This window comes from Mastigoproctus giganteus, chromosome 4, assembly GCF_048544385.1.
Source record: "Mastigoproctus giganteus isolate SK-2022 chromosome 4, ASM4854438v1, whole genome shotgun sequence".
Classification (NCBI taxonomy): Eukaryota; Metazoa; Arthropoda; class Arachnida; order Uropygi; family Thelyphonidae; genus Mastigoproctus; species Mastigoproctus giganteus.
In genome coordinates this window covers 194,760,101-194,787,221 of record NC_143578.1, presented here as the reverse complement: position 1 = coordinate 194,787,221, position 27,121 = coordinate 194,760,101, and the positions used below count along the sequence as shown (strand labels likewise).

General features: G+C 37.3%; 1 protein-coding gene across 1 annotated transcript in view; it reads right to left on the bottom strand.

The window, feature by feature from the left end:
• Eip93F (Ecdysone-induced protein 93F) overlaps positions 1–27,121 on the bottom strand; it is a 195,586-nt gene that overhangs the window by 41,645 nt on the left and 126,820 nt on the right. The window contains exons 4-5 of the mRNA XM_090371113.1: positions 18,581–18,680; positions 4,095–4,371 (exon numbers count right to left, since the gene is read on the bottom strand). Coding sequence (XP_090227239.1) covers positions 4,095–4,371; positions 18,581–18,680 — 377 coding nt within the window. The remainder of the gene's footprint in view (positions 1–4,094; positions 4,372–18,580; positions 18,681–27,121) is intronic.

The window sequence follows — 27,121 nt, the reverse complement described above, 5'->3', positions numbered from 1 at the left end:
AGCATGTATGATATCTTCAACATCAATTTTTGAAATTTTCTATAAATGCTGCCATTAATGTTTACTTTTTTTTTGCAAATTTCCAATTACATTGCATTTTCTACCACTTAAAATTGTCATCTGCATAAAGTACACAAAGAAAGCATGATACTTTTTTAGATTTCACAATATTTGGAAAATCATGCATATACATTCTCTGAAATTTTATGCCATATTTCTTTGGCTTCTAACTGAAAGACATTGTTACTTAGTTTTGCACTACACAAGTACTAAGAAATGATTTCAGGCTAAGTAGCAAACCTGATTACCAATTTTTTAATGAAAATTAGCCAGAGTAAAAAAGATAAGATTCCCCATTGTAAATATGGACAGTCAGCAACGATGTGAACATGTGTTCGTGTTGGGTGTTCGATGGTGTATTAGTTGTTTGTGTGCAACAGTTGAGAAATTTAAGGGCACCTCCATAGCCAGGTGAGCAAGAGCAGCAGTGCGTAGCACACGCTTCTTGATTAGACTGGGGTTCGAGCCCGTGACCACCGAATACGGAGGAGGAGGTGGAAGGTCAAGAAATGACCACCGCATATCCCCGGAGCAATATGGCCTTAGTTGCTAATGCTCCTAAAAACCAAATAACAACATGGGGAGAAATTTAAATATGGTTCATTTAGAGACAGAAAAAAAGCATTTAACAGCAGATGATTTATAACTGTTAATCAAAGCACTCTGCACCCCTTGGAAAATTAAGAATAGATGAGTTACCATACTCTTAATTACTACAATACATAAAGGTATTACTTCTAATAGGCTGAACAGGAAAAATAAGGATCATTTGGAATCCCATCTGCTTTTTCTCTCCCTCAACAGTAGCCCTCATTTCTTCCAGTATTGTTCATACAAGCAGCACCCTGCTAAACAATAGTCATTGGGAATCACTTCTAATGGTCAGAAGGCTGCAGAGAATAGCACTGACACAAAGCCAACCAATGGCTGGAGAAGGGCACATAAAGCATGCAACCACCCTCTATCCACTCCAGTGGCCTACTAGGGTCCTGTTTAATTTAAGGAATTCTTTCTTATTACTTTATTCATTTTACTTTACAGTTACATATGGTATGTATAATCATATTACTTTATTCATTTGGTGATTTTTGGTGTTAAATCAAAATTGGAAACACTCACTGTCCCACAGGCTTACTTTATTCAGGAATGTCAGTTTTCCCACTCCAGAACACCAACAGTGTACAGGAAACCACAACCTATACCTTTCCACATCTTACAACCACACAGTAAGGAATCCTTTTACTGAACACAGCTGACAATTGGCACAAACAGAACTGTTTGTGCCTTCTCATCTATTTCTGTTCCACTTTATGAGCTATGGGTGAGAAGGTGAATCGTCCTACCTTTGCACAGGGTACACAATTAGCAAGCTACAGTTCTGGTAGGAAGCACAGTACAGGAACTCCCTGACTTACGTAAGGGTTGCGTTCCGCAGAATGCTACATGTCAGAATTTCCCTAAATAAGTATTTAGGAAAATCAGCACTCGCAACTGTGCTTCCTGAATTTGATAGAAGCAAAAGAGAAATGTTCGACGAACATGTAAATAGAATTATTTATTCAATTTTTTTTATCTCATGTGCAGGAAAAATTACAAAAGTGTACAAAATTACAAAAATTTCAAAATTATAAAATTACAAAAAGAGAGAAAAGACAGGCATAACATCAGCAAATTTTACTTTTCGAGCATCGGTGCCAGAATTAACTCTCCAGCTGATAAGCCTGCTGCTTGCTGCGGAAGTTGAGGGCTGTGGAGATTTAGAAGGGTTTTCTTTCCCCAACACATCACAAAATTTATCTGCAGCTGCAGAATCGGCACTGGCAACTTCGCTACATACTTTAATGTTTTGGAAACCAGTGTGATGCTTGAACCTATTAAACCACCCATTGCTTGCCACGAACTTGGCTTGGGGTTCGCCGTACTTATCCTTAATATCTTCATAAATACTTTTTGTTTTTGCTTGAATGGCCATTGGACTCAGAGACACTCGCTTCTGAATCAGATTTTCCATCCATATTATTAATAGCTTTTCCACCTTCGATATAGCACCTGAATGCTGTTTTGTGATCACTGTTGGAGCAGACTGGTCCCAGTGTGAAATACATTGATCCTTTAATATGTTCTTTTATACGCGCACTATCCCTTAAAATAGTTTTTTTTTTTTTTTTTTTTGGTAGTTGTTGGCGCATCGGCTTCTGTGGCCATAGTGCACCTCCCAAGGTTTTTGCAGTACTTTGATCCACGCCCGAGGCGGGATTCAAACCCGCGACCTTTGGGTTGCCAAGCAGGCACTTTACCCACCTGGCTAGCCCAGTCGGCTCCTTAAAATAGTATTCACTGCTGAAGCAGCGAGACCTAATTCCTTGCAATAGATGACAAATTTTGTCCTGCTACATCTTCTTCTTCTTCCAATCACATAGCTCACAGAGGAGCGGTTGTGCCCTCCAACTGCATCAATTGTGTGCTATACAAGCAGCATCGCAAAGTGTCATGCCCAGAAGTTCATTGATCCCACCCTTCCACCTAGTTGCAGGTCTTCCTCTGCACCTCTTCCCCTCAGTTTTTCCTTCCATTATATTCTTCAACAGAAACTTTTCCCTTCTTACTATATGACCAAAAGACTTGAGTTTTCTTTTGTTGATGCTATGAAGAAGAATTTTAGGGCTGCCAATTTTATTCAATACCCACTCATTTGTTCTTCGATCCAAGTAAGAAATACGCCACATTTCAAATGACTCAATTTTCTTCCTGTCAACTCTTTTCAGATTCCATCCTTCACATCCATAAGTGGCAACTGGAAAAATTAACGAATCAATGATTCTCAGCTTCGTCTTTAGGGGCAGATCATGATCTCTCCATAATTTTATCAGTTCAGCGACCAACGTTTTAGCAACTGCCTGTCATCTCCTTACATCGTTTGAGCAGGCACTACTTTTAATTTATTCTTGACCCTAAGTAATCAAATTCCTGCTATGTACTTCTTAATTAATCATCTTCATTTCTAAATCAAATTTTGTTATGTTTCGTTTCCTAGCACTGCCAGAACTTGCACTTTCGTTGGTCGCTTTCCCTTCATCATTGTAATAAGTAAATAGGAATGAAGAGAAGATTCTGAAAATTTAATTGTTTTTTTTTATATGATTGAAGATTTCAGTGAAGGGGGGAACACATTTCACCATAATAATGTAAAAACCCACAATTCCAGTTATCGGGATTATTGCAAATGCAATAAGATCGAGTTTACTACCCATTTATAATAGATTGCGCTAACAGAAAAGCCCAATAAACCGGAAAATGTAAATTGTTTTTATTGTTTTATGGAGTGACCTCCAGAAATGTGTTTTAGAAAAATATCATAAAGGCTTTCAAAATTGATTCTTATAATGAAAACGGAACATAAAATAGAGATGAAAGTGTAGTGCAATTTCCATTATAAAAATGACTGTTTAGGGAGATAAATAGCATAGTTATATAGCGAAAATTTCAACTTCCAAGGTCTTGGAACGAATTACCAAAACAAAACAATGTGTTATTGGGTTCACATAACGATATTTTTAAGATACCTCCATTTATTCCTACTGGATGCAAAATACGTTTCAACAATTTTTTTAAGTTTGCACTGGCCGGCAAAAACTTACGTAAAGTCGAATTTGCACAAGTCGAGTATTAACGTAAGTCGAGGAGTTCCTGTACTAGGAATTAGGAACAAAGACAAATTGGACCAAGTACAAAGTAAGCAAGCTGCAATTCTGGTAATAAGTATGATAACTGAGGGTTAGGCATGACAAAGACAAAAACTGGACAAATTTATTGAGCTGTATCCAGCTTTAAGGAGACATTTTAGGAATTTCTATATAAAGTATTTGATATACGAGTTTAAAAATGGGAAAGTATATTGCCTTCTCTCCAATAAACAGTTAAGTAAGTAAGCAAGTATCAAATTCAGAGAGTTGTCTTAAAATCATAATTTAGGCTTTACTAAACACAGAAATTATTACAACTATTACTGAAATACTGATTTATTGATAATTTACCCAGGTTTTATAGGAATCTGAGGCACTTTGAGCACAGAGCTGCTAGAGGTAGACTCCAATCCCTCTTCGCTCTTCTTGGCTGCTAAGCTGGCTACTGCTTGCAGAGAGAGAACTGAAGATGTCAAATTCTTTTGGTCCTGTGTTTCTGAAGGTCTTCGTGTAGAATGGATGCTGAGGTCAAGAGGCTGGTCCAAAGGTGGAGGAGAACTAGAGAGGCCATGAGATAATGCAGAAGCATACCATGGTGACAAGACTGATGAAACTGAAGTGAAGGAACCTTTAAAAGAATTACAAATCTTTTAAAGGTAAGGCTAAAATATATATATATAAAGCAATAATGTGAATGTGTGTGTGTGTGCATGCACACACATTCGTGTGAATCTTATATTTTATGCCAATTTTGACTATACCTATCCACATAAATGTCACAAATTTGTTATGTTCACTGCCTATCTTTTCCAATCTTTTTTTACAAATTCCAATTTTATTTATTAATCCAAGAAAAGAGAAATGAGAGACTAAATACACGCATATATTACTGTGTACATGGGTGAGAATTATCAATGTTGCATGCATTTCCAATCAACTTTGCTTTGTCTCTAACATCCATGATCTTGCAAATCTCTTACTATACCGAATACATCCCACCCCACTCACACTCTCTCTCTCTCTCTCTCTCTCTCTCTCTCTCTCTCTCTCTCTCTCTCTCTCTCATTTTTCTAACATAAATGGAATAGAACAACCTAAAAGTTAACAAACACTGCAGAAGCTCAATTTGTTGCACTAAACATTTGAAAGGCTGTTTGGGTTTAACATAAAGACCTTCTAAGCTCTCACCTTTTGGCCTATAATCAAATTTTACAAATGAATAGCCAACTTCTTAACTAGTCATTTATTCTATGCAAAGGTAAATATTGATGTCCTCAAACCTGACAAGTTGTTCAAGATATACATTCTTCGAAAAGTCAAAAATTAACTTTACATTTTTAAAATGACAAGTTATCCAAGTTACAAATTATTTTAAAAAGGGTAAAGATCATATTTCAAATAATAATTCTTAGTATTAGTCAAATCAATGATGCCCACTGAGTTTAGTTTAAGTTGAGATACACTCTACTTAAGGAATTATTATATGTAGGAGAGTTAGTTGTGTTACCAACAAGTATTCAAATATTACCAGCACATGAACAGAGGATGATGCTGGCAGTGGTGGTGCAGGGCATAATAGGCCCACCTGTGAAACATCCATAGTTTGTTTATTGCAAGTTTGGGATTAATAGTTCATCCTTTGATTCCTAAATATTACACAAAGTTGTACATCTAGTTTCAAATACATACAAAGTTTTACTTCAGTAGTTTTGGCAATGATGTGTGTTATTTATGCAGTTATTAAATGAAATGAACTGACACATGAAGCACTCTGTAATGCATTTTTGTTGTCACCTTCCACTTTTGGTTTCATCATAATGTAAACAAGCAGGTTTCTCACTGGCAGCTGCGACTGCAGAAATTAAGTGTTCTGTGTTTTATGTTCAATTATTATTTAAACCGGTTTCTTGTCTCTATTATTGTTATCTATTTATTTAATTGACAAAGCACAGTAATACATGCATATGTGTTATCTATAATTTTGGCACTTAAGTTTCATAATCTTGAAAATGACTAATAGTCTCGTGTTTATACGTTATACATGTTCTTTCCCCCCCCCCAAAAGCATTGAAAAACATTTTTAAATTTTAAAGTTTCATTAAAATATTAAAATGCATTTACTAAGAACAGAAATTTTAAAAATTTCTGTTCTTAGTAAATTGCAATAGGTTTGTTGCAATATGTACTGACATACTACAAACAGAATTCAAAAAATAAAACTTTTTCCAGATAAAAAAATAAATTAATCCTGTCAGATTAACCCACATCACCACATCTGTTAGACCATGGGTGGGCAATCTTTATAAATGGCAGGCCAAATAAAATGTCTGTGAGGCACATGCGGGTCAATTTTTTTTCGCAACATGGCAATTTTTTCATTTTCCACGATTTTTAAGATTATTAAAATGGTGTATAATGAAAAAATTTGCATAAACAGTTTATTTATTCTAATATTTCTACATACATGTAATTAATTTTATTAATAGGAAAAGTGAAAATACAAATGTAAGATAAAATTACAAAAATACAAATACAATTCCAATAACAAAAATTGCAATATTTTATTTTTATAATATTTAATGAGATTTGATACTGTTCAAGGGTGCTCTGGTCGTGGAAGAGAACAGTCAGTGGATTTCTGGCTACTGTAAAGGGATAAGTACAGTAAAAAACATGAGGCGTGGCTAAAATTATCTTTCAGGATCAAAGCGGGCGCCCGGTGGGTGGGGAGAGGGGTGACAAAATCGTGAGTGTGGATGTTTCTCGCTAATCCTTGTTCAGTATGTGCTTGTCATGGAAGGTTTCTCGTTTGCTTTTAATTTATATGCTTATAAATTGAATAAATTTATCAATTTATAAATTGATATGCTTACAAAAGAGATAAATCTACCATTTTGCAGTGTAAAACAGACTTTTTCAAGTGTGTTAATGGAAGAAAGTGACTTTATTGTGGACAAGTTCTTTCTAACCCGTACAAAAATATGGCTACGAATAACAAGGGAAATGTGAAAAGATCAAAGAAGGTGATGACATTAGCGAATAAAATTGAGTTATTAGATAAAATTTCTACTAGTGAAAGTAACTCTTCAGTGGCAAAATATTATAAAATCAATTAGTCAACAGTACGTTCAATCAAGAAATCAGAAGAAAAAATCCGCTGTAGCTGTAGTGTCCGTGAAAACGCGCTAATTGCTTCAAAAATTTGCTCTGTAACTCATGATGTTAAATTAGAACAAATGGAAAAGGCTTTAAATCTGTGGATAGAAGACCGAACTCAAAATAAAATTCCGTTAAGTTCACTCATCATTTGTGAAAAGGCAAAACTCCTTTATCAACACTTTAGCGAAACTGGTTATAGCACTGGCAAGATACATTTTTTTAGCTAGCAAAAACGCTGGTTTGAAAGATTTGTTTGAAATTTCTAATAAATATTACATTTAATATTAAATTGTTTCTTATTTTCATTTCGATGCCATATGCTTGCATTTCACTATGTATTGTCTATATACATAGTCATATTATGAAGGAACATATAATACATACATAGACAAAATTTTAGACTAGTTTTTCTTATATATTTCATACTTTGGAACGGAACCCCTTTATTACTATGGGAGCCATAACTCAATATTTGCGTTTTTGGTATTCGCGGCATTTCTCAGGAACATAATCCCGCTATTCGCGGGGGTTTACTGTATTTTGATAATTTTAGCATATTCTTTGTTAATTAACATACTAAGCTGTGTTTTACAAAGTTATATAAAATAGGTTTAGTAGCGTTCGTTAGCTTCTTATTTTGAATTTAACTAGTGATTTTTGGAAGTTATGACTAGTGTTGGCAACAATATTGTTGAACTAGCTGCCATATTCTAATCAAAAAACAATAGCCGCAATGTATATATCTTGAACTGATACCGTAAGGCATAATGTAATACGAAAAACTATACTACGAATCTGTTAGCTTAGTATAGTATTATCAATTAATCAAAAATATTATTAATCTTATTAAATTCCATTGTTAATTAAACTGTATTTAAATGGAAATCATGACCCAGACTAGAGGTGCAAAGCAAAAAGATGACAGACTAGCGACAGCGCTGTTGGAGAATTGCCCCCTAAACAAAGGGGGCAATTCTCCAACACATCACAGTCTCAAAAAATGTGCGAAATGTGAAATGTTTGCTGAACTTTCTAAAACGGGACATGATCTAGCCAAGGATGATGTGCCTAGAGTGTCAAGAAATTATGCACCAACTCAGTGTTCTGATGAACATCTATGAGAGCTTGAGGTGTAGGGTAAATGCCCTTGAAGAAATTAATGTGGGAGCCCATCAAGCTCTCAGCTTCCCAGCTCAACGGCAGAGCTCACTCCTGTGCTTCAGGCAACAACACAGAGACAATCCCCAAGGCAAAATGCGCCGGTTCCACAGGAACTAGTTATTGTTGGTAACTCTATTGTCAGGGAGACTGGGAATATACTATGCAAGAAGGATAGGTGGTACAGGACCAATGTATGTCTGCCAGGAGCAAAAGTTGATGATTTTGTAGAGCAGATATCTTTTAAGGGCACAAAAGGTGATAGTGTTGTATACAATGGAACTAATGACATTAAGAGTAAGAGATCTGCACATTTACTTAACAAGTACAGATCAATGTTGAAAAAAAGTCGTGAGTTAGGGTTTAATTTGAAAGTGTCTGCAATTCTACCCAAACACGATAGGAAGGAGTATATGATGAGAGCCTTGTCGATCAATTCAGGCCCTGGAAAGATTGTGCAAGGCTCAAGAGGTAGAATTTTTTTCAGCCTGGTCTGTGCTTGTTGATAGGAGAGACTGCTTCTACAGGGATGAAGTACACTTAAATAGAAAGGGTGCAAGACTATTTGCTGATGCTATCGAGGCAGTGTTAGGTGGGTTGGAAAACAGCTAGATTGGGGGGGGGGTGTTACTTGGTTTTTAGGAGCATAAGGCCATATTGCTCCAGGTATACGCAGTGATCATTCCCTGACATCTCCGCATCTTCCGTATTCGGTCACAGGCTCGAACCCTGGTCTAATCAAGAAGCGTGTGCTACGCATTGCTGCTTTTGCCCACCTGGCTACGGAGGCACCAGATCGGAGGGGGGGGGGGTGACAGACTAAAAGGTTAACAGTGGACACAGCTTGGAAAGCAAGACAATGGAGATTTCCACGACTGTTGGTAGTCATAGTGGAACAAATAAATACATGGGCTATGTTAGCATAACTAAGAGAAGAAACAGGTGCATGTACATCAATTCTAGAAGTATAGTAAATAAATTTGATGAATTTGAAGTGCTGGTCAAGACATCAAAGATGGATATTGTTGGGATATCAGAGACATGGCGTGACACAGATTTTAGGAATGAAGAATTGTAATTTGGGGAGTACAATGTGTACAGAAAGGATAGACAGGACAGGAAGGGAGGGGCTATGCTGTTAGTTAAGAAACAAAATCTAAGGAAGTGATTCCAATTGATGTCGGTGGACTATGCAATGTTGAGTCTGTTTGGTGTGACATAAGCAGTGGTAAAGGGAAAATGAGAGTAGGTGTGTGTTATAGGCCTAATGAATCCGATGAGTATAATGAGCAATTGTGCAGAGAAACAGAGTGGGCCAGTAAATCAGAATGTCTTATAATGGGGGATTTTAACTTTCCAGATATTATTGATTGAACTTGTGGGTTGGTCCCTCGCACACTAGCAAGACTTTTTTGGATTTATTGGATGACTGTTTTCTGCAGCATGTTCGAGAGGCAACCAGAGGGAGTAATACCCTTGATCTGATTATCAGCAGCAATTATTCATGCATTAAGAATTTGCAGGTAAAGGAACAAATGGGTGATAGGGATCACAATGTACTCGTATGGGAATTACTTAAAGATGTAACTACCATCAAGGCTAAAGGGAAGGGCTTTTGCTTTCGTAAAGGTTATTTGGTTATTTGGGATATATATTTTTTTTTTTTTTTTTAGGAGCATTAGCAACTAAGGCCATATTGCTTCAGGGATATGCGGTGGTCATTCCCTGACCTTTCCGCATCCTCCGTATTTGGTGGTCACTGGCTCGAACCCCAGTCTAATCAAGAAGCATGTGCTATGCACTGCTGCTCCTGCCCACCTGGCTATGGAGGCACTTCATACAGGTGCAGTAACAGGGGTCTCAGACAGTTTTTAAATTCTATACAATGGGATCGACTGATGATGTTACCAACTCTGAATTCTAAATGGGAAGCCTTCGGGAACTTAATTTTGGAGGCTACTAGACTTTTCATTCCAACTAAAAAATACTGTTCGATTTTCAGACCTAAATGGATGTCAGATGAATTAACGAGGCTCATGGCAGAGAAGAAAAACGTATGGGATGCATATAAATTATCAAGTGACACAGAAGCCACAGGTGATAGATATAAGCTTGGTCTGTAATCAAGTCACAAAGGAGGTTAGGCAGGCGAAGGCAGATTACGAGAAATCCTTGGCAAAGAATGCAAAGAAAAACAGGAAAAAGTTCTTATATGTAAACTCTAGAAGGAAAGGGATGAATCCGATTGGACCACTTAACATAGATGGGTTGATTATTGCTGATCATGCTCAGGTAGCTGATAAACTAAATGAGTATTTTGCATCTACATTCATACATGAGGAGTTATTCAGGGAGGGGAATGCCAGAGGTGTATTAAACTCTGGCAGTAAGCTAGATAATCTTGTAATAACTGAGAGTAAAGTGGAGGAGAAATTGTTGAAGTTAAACATAAAAAAAGCACCTGGGGTCTATCCAGTTATATTAAAGGAGGCAACAAAGGAAGTAAGCAAACCCTTAGCCATAATTATGAGAGCTTGCTTGGGCTCAGGGGAGGTTCCCATGGACTGGAGGTGTGCAAATGTATCCCCAATTCACAAAGGACGTTCAAAAAGTGACACAAGTAACTACAGACCTGTTACTTTAACTTGTGTTCTAGGGAAAATAATGGAATCACTCGTTAAAGAAGCATTGCAGAATCATCTAGACAAGACTGCAGTAATAATTAAGGCACAGCATGGGTTGTTAAAGTGGATCTTGTCTGACTAATCTGATTGGATACTATGATGTGGTCACAGAGGAACTGAATGTCAAAAATAATTTTGATATCATATACTTGGATTTCAGGAAAGCTTTTGATACTGTTGCACATGGAAGACTGCTGTACAAATTGGAGAGGTATAGCATTATGGGTAAGTTGCTACACTGGATAAAGGGATGGTTGAGTGGGAGACAACAGAGAGTGGTAATCAATTGACACTGCTCTTCATGGACAAATGTTATTAGTGGAGTTCCCCAAGGTTCGGTGCTGGGCCCATTGTTGTTTTGTGTATTCATCAATGATACTGATGAAGGTATATCAGGTTTAATGTCCAAGTTTGCAGATGACACAAAGGTGGCAGGGTTGTTAACAACAATAAAGACAGTGTTACTCCAACTGGATCTAGAGAAGATGGGCAAATGGGTTGAGAAGTGGCAACTGAAGTTTACATTAACAAATGCAAAATACTATATATGGGTAGCAATAACCCAAGAGAAATATACCAACTGTGTGATACTACACTCAGGGAAGTGGAAAGTGAAAAAGACCTAGGGGTAATTGTGCAGTCAAATATGAGGTTTGCTGATCAGTGCAGACGGGATGCCAGGGCAGGTCATGGAGTCTTGTCAATGATATATAGGAATTTTGCTAGCAGGGACAGGGAGGTGATTATCCCGTTGTACAAGGCAATGGTCAGGCCACACTTACAGTACTGTGTACAGATCTGGAAGCCTCATTTTAGGAAGGATGTAGAGTTGCTAGAACGAGTACAAAGAAGGGCAACAAGATTGGTGAGGGGAACAAAGGGGTGCTCTTATCAAGAAAGGCTTAAGTTCTGCAAATTGCAGCACCTGAAGAGTAGGCCCTGCAAGGTGATCTGATTGAGGTGTATAAAGCCTTGAATGGGTTGAGCACGCTGAATGCTAATGGGATTCTTCCTTTTTCTCAGATTAAGAACCTGAGGGGCACAGATTCAAATTGAGGAAAGACAGTTGTAGAACAGATGTGCGGAAATTTGCCTTTAGCCAGCGGGTAGTTGACTGGTGGAACAAACTTCCATCTTTTGTTGTGGAAGTTGATAGCTTAAATAAATTTAAGGCTGATCTGGACAGGCATTTGGAACAAATGGAGGGGTGAAATGGGAGGGGTGTTTTTTTTTTTTTTGGCTGATGCTGCATAAGCTTGCTTTCTTGCATCGTATGCCTCTACTAATCCTAATGTTTATTTTTATCAGTGAATCTATATGTGGATCGATATTTGTTTTATCAATGCACAGAGTATTTTCTAAATTTACGTCAAAAATTCCATTAATTCAAAAATATATATAATAATAAATGTATTTTGAAAACAACCACGGCTGGATTATACACATTCGCGGGCTGGAGGTTGCCCATCCCTGTGTTAGACCAAGGCTATCATGCATTTATACTGATAGGTTAGGAATTCTTCCGTTCTTCAATGGGAATCCATGTTGTCAAAGGCATCAGCAGGAATTTTCGTGGGGGGATCAATAAAATTAAAATATTAAAATAAGACTAGAGAAAATTTCACATCCCTTCTGTATACAGTATACACATCTCCCCAACACACAGCAAATGCAGGTGAGTTTCTCTTTTGCCACTTAATTTTGAGAATAGCCTATAACACAAGGTGTCCAATAGTTTTTATATACTCACCAAACTTGTGGCAAAAGTGTCAACATTTTCACCACACACACTCATTTGTATTAATAAATTTTCTATAGAAAGGTAAAAGAACACACATCAATGTTTTCAATTATTTATTAATAATTAATGGGATGCTTGACAAATCATTGCATTATTTAGTGCTTAGTGCACAGAAATTGGGAATAGAGTCACTTGCTACACACCTTAACTCTGTCTCCAAATTATCGTCTAAATTTTTGATATATATATATATATATATATATATATATATATATATATATATATTTTTTTTTTTTTTTTGTTTTTTTTTTTTTTAAGAGTTACTGCCAAAAAAAGTTGATTCACAGAGCCATGTTGATCCAAACATTGAAAACAGCATTGGAATAATTAAGTTTATAACTGTGAACTTGTGTCTATTCAAAATTCTCAACCACATTTCCACAATCAAATCGTCTTTTAACTGATGAGTGCTTTGAAATATTATATCGGTCTCTAAAAGAGCCCTGTTAGAATCTAATTGACTCGGAAGAGAGTTTTGGATTATGGATGTCGAAATTAAATGGATCAAGCATGAATTGAAAAACAATTCTGTTATTTTCAAAATCACAAAATCATTGTTCCAATTTCTGGAGTAATTTTTGTAACTGTTCCACATAACGCTGTATGTCAATATCAGTCTTTCCTGCATATTGCTCCATCATGTTTGGAAAATGATTAGAAACTTTAACCTTCACATGCGTCACAAGAAGTTTCACTTTTGATATAAATTCTTGTACATACCGTGCCAAATCGCAAATTAGTTTGTTTCTCCCACCCCAAAGAATGGGGTGGGAGAAATTGCCATTCTTTGTCTCCCAACACTGAAAAAGGTTTTATTTTTTCTCTTTTAAGAAGAAAACCTTGGACTGGTGTTAGAAAAGCAGTGTTTTTCCAACCGACATACATTCACAAAATATACGTTGTTGTTTTGTTGTTTTGGATTTTAGGAGCATTAGCAACTAAGGCCATATTGCTCCGGGATATGTGGTGATCATTCTTTGACCTTTCCACATCCTCCGTATTTGGTGGTGACGGGCTCGAACCCCGGTCTAATCAAGAAGCGTGTGCTACGCACTGCTGCTCCTTCCCACCTGGCTACGGAGGCGCCACACAAAATATACCAGATCATTATATTCAGCATTCTCCACTTCACCGAGTAATTTTGCAAAGTGTCGATGGTTCAGAGCTACCTTGAATATAATTCACTATTTTGATTGCCATACCTATCGTGTCTTTCCATGCATTGTCCTCCATCATTTGAATGCAAAGATTCCTTTGATGTACAATGCAGTGGAATGAGACTAAAGCATCACCATTAAAACCATTCTCTTTTAAATGGTAAGGAGGCTAATAAAACCAGACGTACGCCCAATAATCACTGGTGCACTATTTGATATTACCAAAACCAATTTCTTCGAATCTAATTTAAACTGTTTAGCAACATTACAAAATACTTCAAGCATGTTAGTGCCAAGTGCCACAAGTGCAGTCTTTTGGTCCACAAACTGCGAGCATTTCTTCATGAATTTCTAGGTTTACTGACACAAAACAAGCTGTGCAGTGTCTTCAACATCAGTTGAAACATCAAAAGCCACCAAAAACATATGCAGTTCTGTAATTGAGTACACAGTTGAGCTTCAAGATTTTGAGCCACAGTTTGCAATCGATGAGCTTGATAACAGCTGTAGTTTTGAATTTTTGGAATTATGTCACTTTCTGTATTCGATGGACAATTTTATAGTAAAGTTTCCATAACAGTACAGATAATGTCTTTCTCTAACTCTCCATATGAAAACGTGTGTGTGTATGCCGTTGTTTCCCCCCTCCCCTTTCCAGCTAAGCTTTGTAGCTAGTCAAAGTTACTAACTCGGGTAATGTTAGCAATCATTTGAAATTTTGTTGCTACTCACTGAATTTTGACTTTAGGTAAACTATTCTAAGAACTCAAATTTGCTAACCAATAGGAAGCTTGTTATTAAACTCAGTATGTGTGCTTTAAAAATGCTTTTTCAAACTGTCCAGCTAATTTTCATTAAATTTTTTGCACATTATACATCATACAGGTTTTTCATTCATTTCCATCATGGCAAATTCAAACTCCCATTCGGCATGAAATTTATGGGTGACTTTTTCCGATATCTTTTTTGATTTGTTGTAGCTGCTGAAGTACTAGCTTCTTCCTTATAAGCTGGGTTACCTTTTTCTTCTGGTATGTGTGGTCATATCTGAAATAAGCTAAAAATATGTATTTTTATAAATAATCAAATACTTTTACACATACAATGCTTATTAATATATACTCAGTGATTACTGAATTGTGACCACCCCATACATAATGGACTATGCCACATGGCTAGCAGTATAAAAAGGCGAACAGCTTTGTAAGGTAGAGCAGTGGTAATTTGCATTTAGTCATGCAAGTCAAAGCGATAAAGTAGAACAGCAATGAGATGTAGTAACAATATCACGGAGCTTCAAAAGGCATGATTGTAGGAGCTCTTACATCGGGTGCTTCCGTATTGAAAATGGCACATCTTATTGGCTGCTCACAGTGCACTGTGGTTAAGATGTACAAAGAATGGTGTCGAATGGGTCAAACCGCCTCCCACCAACAGAATTATAAAGGATTATGCAAGGTGGATGTTTGTGGTGAGCGAAGGGTATAATGCATTGAATGGGCTCAATGGCAGGTCACCGTGCGACAGTTGACACTGCAATACAATATGGGAAATGCAAGAACAATATTTCAAATAACAATGTACCGCACGCTACATGTGGGGTTCTACAGCAGACTACCTAAGGGACACTCCTCGCCATTAATGATTGCCAATAACAAATGCTATGCTGTCAACAACAAGCTGGTCAGACACTGGAGGACCAAAAACAAGTGTGCTCGTCAGATGAGTCCAAATACCTGGCAAAGCACACTGACAGATGCCTTCATGTGTGGCAAAAGCAACACACTGACTGATGGCTTTATGTATGGCACAAGTAACATGGATTTATGGAATCACTGTGCATAGTGCCCACTATCCTGGCAGGTGGTGGTTGCTTAATATGGGTTTATGTTGTTGTTATTGTTGTTGTTATTTTAGTTTTTAGGAGCATTAGCAACTAAGGCCATATTGCTCCGAGATATGCGGTGGTCATTCCCTGACCTTTCCGCATCCTCCGTATTTGGTGGTGACGGGCTCGAACCCCGGTCTAATCAAGAAGCGTGTGCTATGCACTGCTGCTCCTTCCCACCTGGCTACGGAGGCGCATGGGTTTATGTTCTGCTGACAATAACTAGGACCCCTAGTGCATACAGCCAACAGCTCTTTAGAAACCACGCGCACCTTACCATCTGTATTTTTTTTTCAGACAGAAACGGGATTGACGTGTCACTGGACCACACTGTGCACAAGTGTTTCGAATTACATGGTGAAGATATCACCCATCTTGATTGGCCTCCAAATTTGCCTGATCTCAATCCAATTGAACATTTGTGGGATATTTTGGGATAGGAAGTGAAGCATGTGGACATGCAACCATCATCTGTTCTGACACTATGAAAAGCATTGCAGGTAGCATAGCTGCACATCCCTGCAGACGTCTTCAGACATCTAGTGGAGTCAATGCCTGGGCGAATAGCAGCTGTTATCCCTGCAAACAGTGACCAAACGTGGTATTATACAGGAAGATCATAATTTAGTGATCACTGAGTGTATATGTAGTTGATGGAAAATATTCGTACACTGTTCTTTATGTTTGTTCTTTGGACAAGAAACAATACACTTGACACTGCTGACAGTACAATACAATGTTTTAATTTCGAAGACAGCACCCACGCTTATTGGCTCCACCCATAGTTCAAGTGCATTCTGCAATGTAAAGGAATCAAGGTCAAATCTCTGATCCCCATTAGATTCTAATAGGGCTGGTGTTGGTCATGCAATTAATAAAAATTAAACATTTAAATTATTAATAATCATGCAAATACACAAAAATGCATATCGAATTTCAGAAATAAAAATTTGTTGCAGTGCAGATCATCAATTCGCTGCCACATGCTGATAACCATTTCATCACATTTGGCGAATGGTGACCAGGTTGGGCAACACAGACCTATACTATCAAGGGAAGTCCAACCTGCAGACTGTCTGTGACCCATTCCTTCACAATGTGTGGCCTGTGACCATGTAGTGCACCTCAGTGTTACGTCCCTAAGTTTAAAACTAGCATTTCACAAAATATAGTTTCACACTGACTTCTGAAAATGTCCATTTTTAATAAAATGCGATTTTTCTGCATTGATTTCTTATGATGTTTTATGCATCTTCTTCAGTATTTAACAATATTATTATAATCATATACAAGAGCTTGTTAGCTTGTTATTTGGTTTTTAGGATATGACCACCGCATATCCCAGATATGCGGTGGTCATTCTCTGACCTTTGTGCATCCTCCTTATATACAAGAGAATCTCATAAATATAGCATTCAAAAATCTAGAATTATCAAAAATCTGGCAATTTTTGAATAATTCTCTTAGAGCAGCTGAATGTCCAAAAACAGAGGGGGGAAATAGGCTGGCTGACTTAAAATGTACTACAGGTGCAGATTTATGCATTATGTTCCATTAATAATTTCCAAACACCACTTTCTGTAGTACACATTTCTTAGACTGTACATCACTATTACTATGTAATTGCAACGTATAAAATCTTTCATTTAAGATATTCAATACTAGTTCACAGTATAGTATATAGTACTTAGTAGTAGAGTAATATGCATTTAGTTTTTGAGGTGATTCAACTGCTGAAATGATACTGCACCATTTATTTCTCATATTAAAAAATATTGGACAATCTCGACATCCATACAGAGGTGCAGTTCAAACCCATTACTGTTTATTTCTTAGGTAAACATACTACTCAGAGGAATAATCTGGCAGCATGTGTTTACATTTTGGCTTAATGATGGTTGCTATCACTCTGTAGGGATTATAGGAATCAGAGCTATTGTATTAACTAATAAAATATTCAAATGTGATTTCCAACAATATCTTTAGATTATTTAGTTAGCAAACAACATATGTATTTTAATATGCAATTGAAAATTCTCCTCGAATTCATATCAGTAAATTTAAATTTTTGTATCTGATCATTTGACTGTATTAAATTATGCTACTAGCTCACCTGAGCTGCCAATTGTTATTTGGTTTTTAGGAGCATTAGCAACTGAGGCCATATTGCTCCGGGGATATGCGGTGGTCATTCCCTGACCTTTCCGCATCCTCCGTATTTGGTGGTGACGGGCTCTAACCCCGGTCTAATCAAGAAGCGTGTGCTACGCACTGCTGCCCCTTCCCACCTGGCTGCGGAGGCGCCTCTGAGCTGCCAAGAATAGAATACATACTTAATATAAATTATCCACTAATACTTAAGCTATATGAACAGAATTTTCAAAAATCTAGCTTGTGCTATGTCCCAAAGATGCTGGATTTATTAAGTTCTACTGTAATAGGAATGTTTTGTTTTGTAATAATTGTCAGATTTTCAAATTTTATTATTACATGGGGGGGAAAAATTAATTATAACATGTAAACATTAGAAACAAAAATTAAACTCTATTTCAAAAAAAAAAAAAAAAAAAAAAATCAGAATCAGTGACAAGGAACTGTTGCTGCAACACAGTTTCTATGAGAACCCATGCTGTATGCAACCTTCATCATTTTATGTGTTTCAATCCCTAACACACACAAAAAAAAAAAAAGTTGAATACTTGTACCTCATTATCTGAAAGAGCCAAGAGATTCCTATTGGAATGAAATTAAAATTCAATTCATGTCAAAGAATATAAGAGTGCAACTCTGCTACCAACTGATAGGTTTTGAGAAAATTGCTCATATACTTAATATGATTCATCGAACATGTGAGGAGGTTGAAGCGGTTCCAATTCAAAGATTTTTTGCCAATGTACTGCCTATAACATTTAAAAATCACTTGACTAATTAATCATTAATCAGGCTAGAATATATCAAACACATGCTAATTTTTGCCTAACATTTCTTACCAGGTGCTGTCCCTTGATCTGATGATGTAGACTGATCATCAGTATCTACTTTCAAGCTATTATAGCCATCAATCCGATGAATTATACCACTTGCAGGGTCCTAGATTAGAAATAAAACACACATATAATTATATTCATTATAAATCTTAGTGCTTTGCTATTATAAAAAGTTAGCTTCTTATTACAATTAATAAAATTCCCAGTAAAAATTTACTAAATTTTTACATAAATGTTAAGATAACCGAGTCTACTTTTTTTTCTTTTTTACGATGACAGTCAGCACTGCTTTACAATGATCCACTTTTTCATCAGTTTGGTGGTGCATAAGTGGCATAAGAACAATTTTTCAAAAAAATAAACACCTATTTTTAATAATGAAAATAATAGATTTTTTTATTATAAGTTATTTTTTTAATTAATCTTATGATATTTTTTATCATTTAAAATTTAATAAATCTCCCTGTCAAGTGTTGTCTTCAGCTATCTGTAACATCACACTGAGCAGCAATTCTACCAGACAGATGATGCTATGGCTAACCAATTGCAGTTGTTGTTGGTGCTTACAATTATATTTATACTGCTGTTGCTTAATCTCATTTTATTTTCTTGATCTTGATCATTTTGTTCAATGATTTTTCAACTTTTTGGATGAATTAAGATTTTTTTTTATCTAGACACAATGGCGCAAGATAATGTTAATACTGTTTCTAATTAAGTCTAGAAAACCAGTTTCTTTGGAATTAAAAGCTAAACTAATGGAAGCCAGTGAGTGACTAATTTACCAACAGTAAATTAATCAAGTAAAAGAAGAAATGCTTCAGTTCTGCAAACTGTAGTGTCTGGAGACTAGGTGCCTGTGAGGTGATTTGATTGAGGTGTTTATGGCTTTGAATGGACTGAGCAAGCTCAATACTGATGGGATTCTTCCTCTTGCTCAGACTATACACGAGGGGGCATAAATTCACATTGAGGAAGGATGGCTGCAGAAGAGATGTGTGAAGTTTGCCTTTAGCTAGCAAGTGGTTCATTGCTGGAACAAACTTCCATCTGTTGAGGAAGTTCCCAACTTAAATAAATTCAAGGAAGAGCTAGACAAATTACTGGAGGGAATGGATACATGAAATGGGAAGTTGTTTTTGTTTTGTTTATTTGCCGACGATGTATAAGCTTGCTTTCTTGTATCATATGCCACTACTAATGCTAATCACAAATTTAACTGAGCACCAGTATTCACTATATCTGCAATAAGGCCTCTGAGGTTGGGATTATTCATACCACCAATTTTAAACACACACACCAACCGTTTATGACTGATTGAATAATGAAATAAAATAAAATAAAATGATAGAAAAGACTGTAAAATAATATTTACAAAAAACTTTTAATTATTTACAAAAAACTAAACTATAACAAAAGTAAAATAAGTAAATAAGTTAAAATGCATTAAAATATAAATATAAAAGCGATAAAAAGACAATAAAAAACACTACTAGAGCTTTCGGAGGTGTCTTCCTCCTTCCTCAGTAATAGTGAGACTTAAACGACACATCCTTAAATACCAGGTTCACGGCACACGTGGATGACCAGGCGCATACTCAGCATTCCTTTCACTTGTACCAGAACCGGAAGTGGTCTGGACACGTGGAAAATTAAAACGTTTGTCTCTTGTCAAAACCACCGCCTCAAAAAAGGGGGTGAAGCCTAACTCCCCTGTCTCTGTTTATACTATTGTTACCAGAGGATCCAATCCACAGACTTTCCAGCCACTTGCGGTCCCAGAATCTATGCGCCCGGTCAAGGATGACAGCGTTGTCGGGGGAGATCTGGTGTTGTTTTTCCCAATAGTGCTCGGCAATGGCGGATTTATTGAGCTCTGCGGTCCGTATCGCTCGTGAATGTTCTCCCAGACGGTCCTTGAGACGCCGTCCTGTCTCCCCCACGTAACATTCCCCACAATCCGGGCATGTGATCTCATATATGACCCCACTACTAGAATCCCTAGTAATGGGGTCTTTGATCTGTAACACTACTGTGTGCAACCTGCGGCCCGGAAGCTGCACACAGCGTGTCTGAAAGTCGCGAAGCATCCTCGCAATGCGATCTGACAGGCCCGGATAGTAGGGAACATACACTGTGGTAAGCGGTACAGGCGGAACTACCCGATTGGGCTCTTCCTCTCTGTTGTATTCATCAATGACCCTCTGGGGGTAACCGCACCTCATAAGATCCGTCGTGATTTGCCTAATTTCCTTCTCCCCCTCCTCAGGGGTACTGCAATGTGTTCTCACCCTACCCAAAAGTGCTCTGGCCACACTATTTTTATGTTGGACAGTCTGTGCAGTCCTATAATGTGTGTACTGGCCCCTACACATTGGTTTCCTATAAACCTTAGTTCTAAGTCTGGGGCCTTCCCTATATACCATTATGTCCAGAAATGGGAGGGTACCATCTATTTCTACCTCTGAGGTAAATTTTATGAAGGGGGAGAAACCATTGAGAAACGAGACCACATCTTCCTCTCTCCCCTTCTTTACAATAGTAAACGTGTCATCAACATATCGTTTCCACTTACGCCTAGGGAACTCCAATCTTGCGAAAACCCTATTCTCAAATTCCTCCATAGCCAGATTTGCAACAATGGCGCTGTTTGGAGAACCCATGGCTGTACCGTGAACCTGTTTATACATCACTCCTTGGAAAACCAAGGTTGTACTAGAAAGACATAATTCAACAGCACCACATATATCTTCTATGTTTAGGTGGGATCTAGCACTTAAAGTATTATCCTTTTGTAAAGCCAACCTTACACATTCTACCCCATGCTATGGGGAATACAAGTAAATAATGATATAACATCTAATGACATCATCATCTCGCCCTCCCCTATTTCTTGACTCCTTACAAAGTTCACAAATTCCACACTGTCTCCAATGACCAACGCGGACCGCCCCACAACCGGGGAAATCAGCTGCGCCAGATATTTTGATAAAGCATATGTAGGGCTACCAATGAAGGAAACTATGGGCCGTAATGGAACATTCTCCTTGTGTGTCTTAGGTAACCCATAAAATCTGGGCAGTCGACACCCTGTTGCATGTATGGACCAATACTTGTCCTTTGGAATCTTTTCCACTCTTGCCAGGAAAGTAGCATCTTATTTACACGCTGTTCTAAGCTAGCCAAGGGGTTTCTGTGGACAATCTTATAAGTACAATTATCACCTAATAAGTCTAACGCTTTCTTGTGGTAATCTTCTTTGTTTAATACCACAGTTGATCTGCCTTTATCTGCTGGTAGGATTATAATATCTTCGTCCCGTTTAAGTTCTTCTAGTGCTTTCTTCTGTTTCGGGGTAAGATTTGGAGCTTTATTTTGAGCCTTATTTGGAGACTTATTTTACTTTTGTTATAGTTTAGTTTTTTGTAAATATTTAAAAGTTTTTTGTAAATATTTAAAAGTTTTTTGTAAATATTATTTTACAGTCTTTTCTATCATTTTATTTTATTTTATTTCATTATTCAATCAGTCATAAACGGTTGGTGTGTGTGTTTAAAATTGGTGGTATGAATAATCCCAACCTCAGAGGCCTTATTGCAGATATAGTTAATGTTTATGGCCATACAGTTTTGTGGCACATCCGAAGGTTCCAGAGATATAGCATAGCTGAGTCCAAACAGCAACAGCACTTAAGGTTTGCCTACCGTTGCAGGGATCATAATCTTATGCCACATGGATTTAGGATCAAGGCCCCATTTAAAGATGCCCGTTTGTCCAGGATTATCACATGGTATCAAAAGAAGGTTTTGAATACATGGATTCAGAAACTTCATGATGACTTGAGACATAGTAGGAGATTGATTGATGTAGCATTAGGTGATATTAGTAGTAGATTGTCCCCCCTACACCTGATAGGTGTGAAGAGGTTAGTTCTGGAGAGGACGAATAGGATTACCTATTCATATAAACAGAGACATATTAGGAAGTTTCATACGTTATTAGAGGAGCAGTCCACTGTATTTAGAGGTAGCGACCATTCCAACTTTATTCAGAATTTAAGTGGCAAATCGTTAACCCAAGAACAAGAGAGACTATTGGCTCTTGGACCTAAGTTTGCATTGCTACCCCCTAAACCTCCAATTACCGAAACATCTATGGGTATTGAGAGGGCAATTAGCAAGTTACCTGAACATATTGCTAATCAAATTCGTGTTAAAGCTGTCGCCATCCTGGGCCAAGCAAAAACGATTGCTCCAAATCTTACCCCGAAACAGAAGAAAGCACTAGAAGAACTTAAACGGGACGAAGATATTATAATCCTACCAGCAGATAAAGGCAGATCAACTGTGGTATTAAACAAAGAAGATTACCACAAGAAAGCGTTAGACTTATTAGGTGATAATTGTACTTATAAGATTGTCCACAGAAACCCCTTGGCTAGCTTAGAACAGTGTATAAATAAGATGCTACTTTCCTGGCTAAGAATGGAAAAGATTCCAAAGGGCAAGTATTGGTCCATGCATGCAACAGGGTGTCGACTGCCCAGATTTTATGGGTTACCTAAGACACACAAGGAGAATGTTCCATTACGGCCCATAGTTTCCTTCATTGGTAGCCCTACGTATGCTTTATCAAAATATCTGGCGCAGCTGATTTCCCCGGTTGTGGGGCGGTCCGTGTTGGTCATTGGAGACAGTACGGAATTTGTGAACTTTGTAAGGAGTCAAGAAATAGGGGAGGACGAGATGATGATGTCATTAGATGTTATATCATTATTTACTTGTATCCCCACAGCACATTGGGTGGAATGTGTAAGGTTGGCTTTACAAAAGGATAATACTTTAAGTGCTAGATCCCACCTAAACATAGAAGATATATGTGGTGCTGTTGAATTATGTCTTTCTAGTACAACCTTGGTTTTCCAAGGAGTGATGTATAAACAGGTTCACGGTACAGCCATGGGTTCTCCAATCAGCGCCATTGTTGCAAATCTGGCTATGGAGGAATTTGAGAATAGGGTTTTCGCAAGATTGGAGTTCCCTAGGCGTAAGTGGAAACGATATGTTGATGACACGTTTACTATTGTAAGGAAGGGGAAAGAGGAAGATGTGGTCTCGTTTCTCAATGGTTTCTCCCCCTTCATAAAATTTACCTCGGAGGTAGAAATAGATGGTACCCTCCCATTTCTGGACATAATGGTATATAGGGAAGGCCCCAGACTTAGAACTACGGTTTATAGGAAACCAATGTGTAGGGGCCAGTACACACATTATAGGACGGCACAGACTGTCCAACATAAAAATAGTGTGGCCAGAGCACTTTTGGGTAGGGTGAGAACGCATTGCAGTACCCCTGAGGAGGGGGAGAAGGAAATTAGGCAAATCACGACGGATCTTATGAGGTGCGGTTACCCCCAGAGGGTCATTGATGAATACAACAGAGAGGAAGAGCCCAATCGGGTAGTTCCGCCTGTACCGCTTACCACAGTGTATGTTCCCTACTATCCGGGCCTGTCAGATCGCATTGCGAGGATGCTTCGCGACTTTCAGACACGCTGTGTGCAGCTTCCGGGCCGGAGGTTGCACACAGTAGTGTCACAGGTCAAAGACCCCATTACTAGGGATTCTAGTAGTGGGGTCGTATATGAGATCACATGCCCGGATTGTGGGGAATGTTACGTGCGGGAGACAGGACGGCGTCTCAAGGACCGTCTGGGAGAATATTCACGAGCGATACGGACCGCAGAGCTCAATAAATCCGCCATTGCCGAGCACTACTGGGAAAAACAACACCAGATCTCCCCCGACAACGCTGTCATCCTTGACCGGGCGCATAGATTCTGGGACCGCAAGTGGCTGGAAAGTCTGTGGATTGGATCCTCTGGTAACAATAGTATAAACAGAGACAGGGGAGTTAGGCTTCACCCCCTTTTTGAGGCGGTGGTTTTGACAAGAGACAAACGTTTTAATTTTCCACGTGTCCAGACCACTTCCGGTTCTGGTACAAGTGAAAGGAATGCTGAGTATGTGCCTGGTCATCCACGTGTGCCGTGAACCTGGTATTTAAGGATGTGTCGTTTAAGTCTCACTATTACTGAGGAAGGAGGAAGACACCTCCGAAAGCTCTAGTAGTGTTTTTTATTGTCTTTTTATCGCTTTTATATTTATATTTTAATGCATTTTAACTTATTTACTTATTTTACTTTTGTTATAGTTTAGTTTTTTGTAAATAATTAAAAGTTTTTTGTAAATATTATTTTACAGTCTTTTCTATCATTTTATTTTATTTTATTTCATTATTCAATCAGTCATAAACGGTTGGTGTGTGTGTTTAAAATTGGTGGTACTAGTATTCACATTAAACGAAAATGCACAAATTATAGGATCTAAAAATTAGATAGTATGAATCAGAGCTGTAATGTTCAATACGTTCTACGTTGATATTAATATTTGTAAAATAATAAGAGTTTACCTCAATATAGTAGGTAGAACACTTCCGTATGATACTCTCCAGAAATTAAAACGGAAAAAATCGAAAAACTTACATTAGAGTAACAAATAATTAAAAATCAATTTTACACAATTGAAATTCGATTTAACGCAAATTAAAAAGAATCTAACGAAAATATTCAAAACGGTTTTCCTTCCTGAAGCTGACAACGCTTTTCGACCATATGTCGTGATCACAGGAATGAAAATTACCAACTAGGGTTGAACATGAAACTTAAATAGTGATTATTTGTCTTCACACATGTGCGTAAAGGTCCATGCATCAGAGATCAAATATGGCCGACGAACATTAACAGAATTCTTGTGTAATTTAATTTCTACGGTTTCTGCAACTAATAGTCGCATATAATTACGTTGGACATTAAGCATTTTGGCCTCGTTAAATAAAAAAGTATGTTTTTCGTTAATGGCATGAAAGGCTAATTCTGACACTGCTGTACGAGAAGCACGAACTGAGGCTTCATGTTGATTTACACAAATATTCAGAGAAAAACACGTCAAACGTTGGTAAGACGAGTCGCAATCACCGCAAGAAATGTTGTATTTCATTAATTTGTGTTGCGAACACGGAAAGAACCGAGAGATTGTTCAGTATAGAGTGTAATTTCCATATTGGCCTGGCCAAAATTTTAAATTCGGTATCTTTAAAGAATCTGTTAAGCTGTTTGTACCACTGTTCAACATATGGGAAAATAAAGTATTTTTTGATATTACTATTGTTGGTGGGTATAGTATTTTGTATCCTATCCTTAGCCTGTACCCTAATTTGGTTTATTGTAGCAAGGGGATAACCCCTGTTTAAGAACCTGCTAGTTAATATTTGTATTTCTGAGCCCAAAGCAGATTCCGTTGTTGAATATTTATAGGCATTTAGAAATTGATTAAAGATAATCGATCTTTTGTAAGTGAACGAGGGATAGCTATTATAATAGCTTTTCAATAGGTTTTCGATAGATGCTAAATTGGATTTTATTCGAGTCCCGAGTAAGCATGAAATTTAGGAAGTTTAATGACTTTGTATCCATATCCTCCCTTTCCAATGTAAATTTGAGTCTAGAATGAATATCATTAAACGAATGTAAAATGTCTTGGATAGTACTACTATCAGTAATAACTAGAACATTGTCTAAATACCTCCCATAGTATGTGATACGGGGTCGAAAAGGTGTCAAATGTATATGCTCAATCATTGAGAGATAGATCTCTGACATTAAGCCACTCAGACTCAAACCCATTGGCAATCCAAAAATTTGTTTGTACACCTTGTCTCAAAAGGTGATATAGTTGCCCTCATCTAACAGTTTAATTAAGTGAAAAATTTCCTTAATAGGTAGCTTTGTATAATTAATCGGTATCGAGTTATTATTTAATATATCCAAAATAATACCTAATGTGTATTCAACGTTTACATTCGTATATAACGAGGTAACATCTAGTGAGAATAAATTGTCATTGTCGCCAAGTCTACAGTCTTTAAGATTATTAAATAATGTATCGTAGTTCTTAATCCCAAATTGTATTACCTGTCTAAAGGGATTTATAATTCTGTATATATGTGTGGCTAAGGATGAAAATGCTGAGTTCCTGTAGGAAACAATAGGTCAAATAGGAATTCCAGACTTGTGTAATTTTATCTGACCGAAAAGTGCAGGAATTGAAGGCCAGAATCGTTTTTTCAATACTTGGTTAATGTTTTATTGTATTGATTGACCAAATTGGTAAACAGTGCCAGATCTACTTCAAGATAAGTGGAGGTATCTGAAACAACTGAATCTAACTTATTAATATAATCAGGTTTATCTAGTATTACCACTGTATCTCCTTTATCTGCCCTCTGTATAATGATGTCCTTATTTTCCTGAAGTTCTCGTAAAGCTGAACTGTCGTGTATTCAATTTAGGAAGTCATGTTTCTTTTATGTTATTCACTGCTTGGTTAACTTGTTGAATAAATAAATCTTTGTGTGGAACATTACGAAGTCCGAATTCAATATCAATTACGCATTGTCTTTAGGTAGTTTTTGAGGTGGTAAATT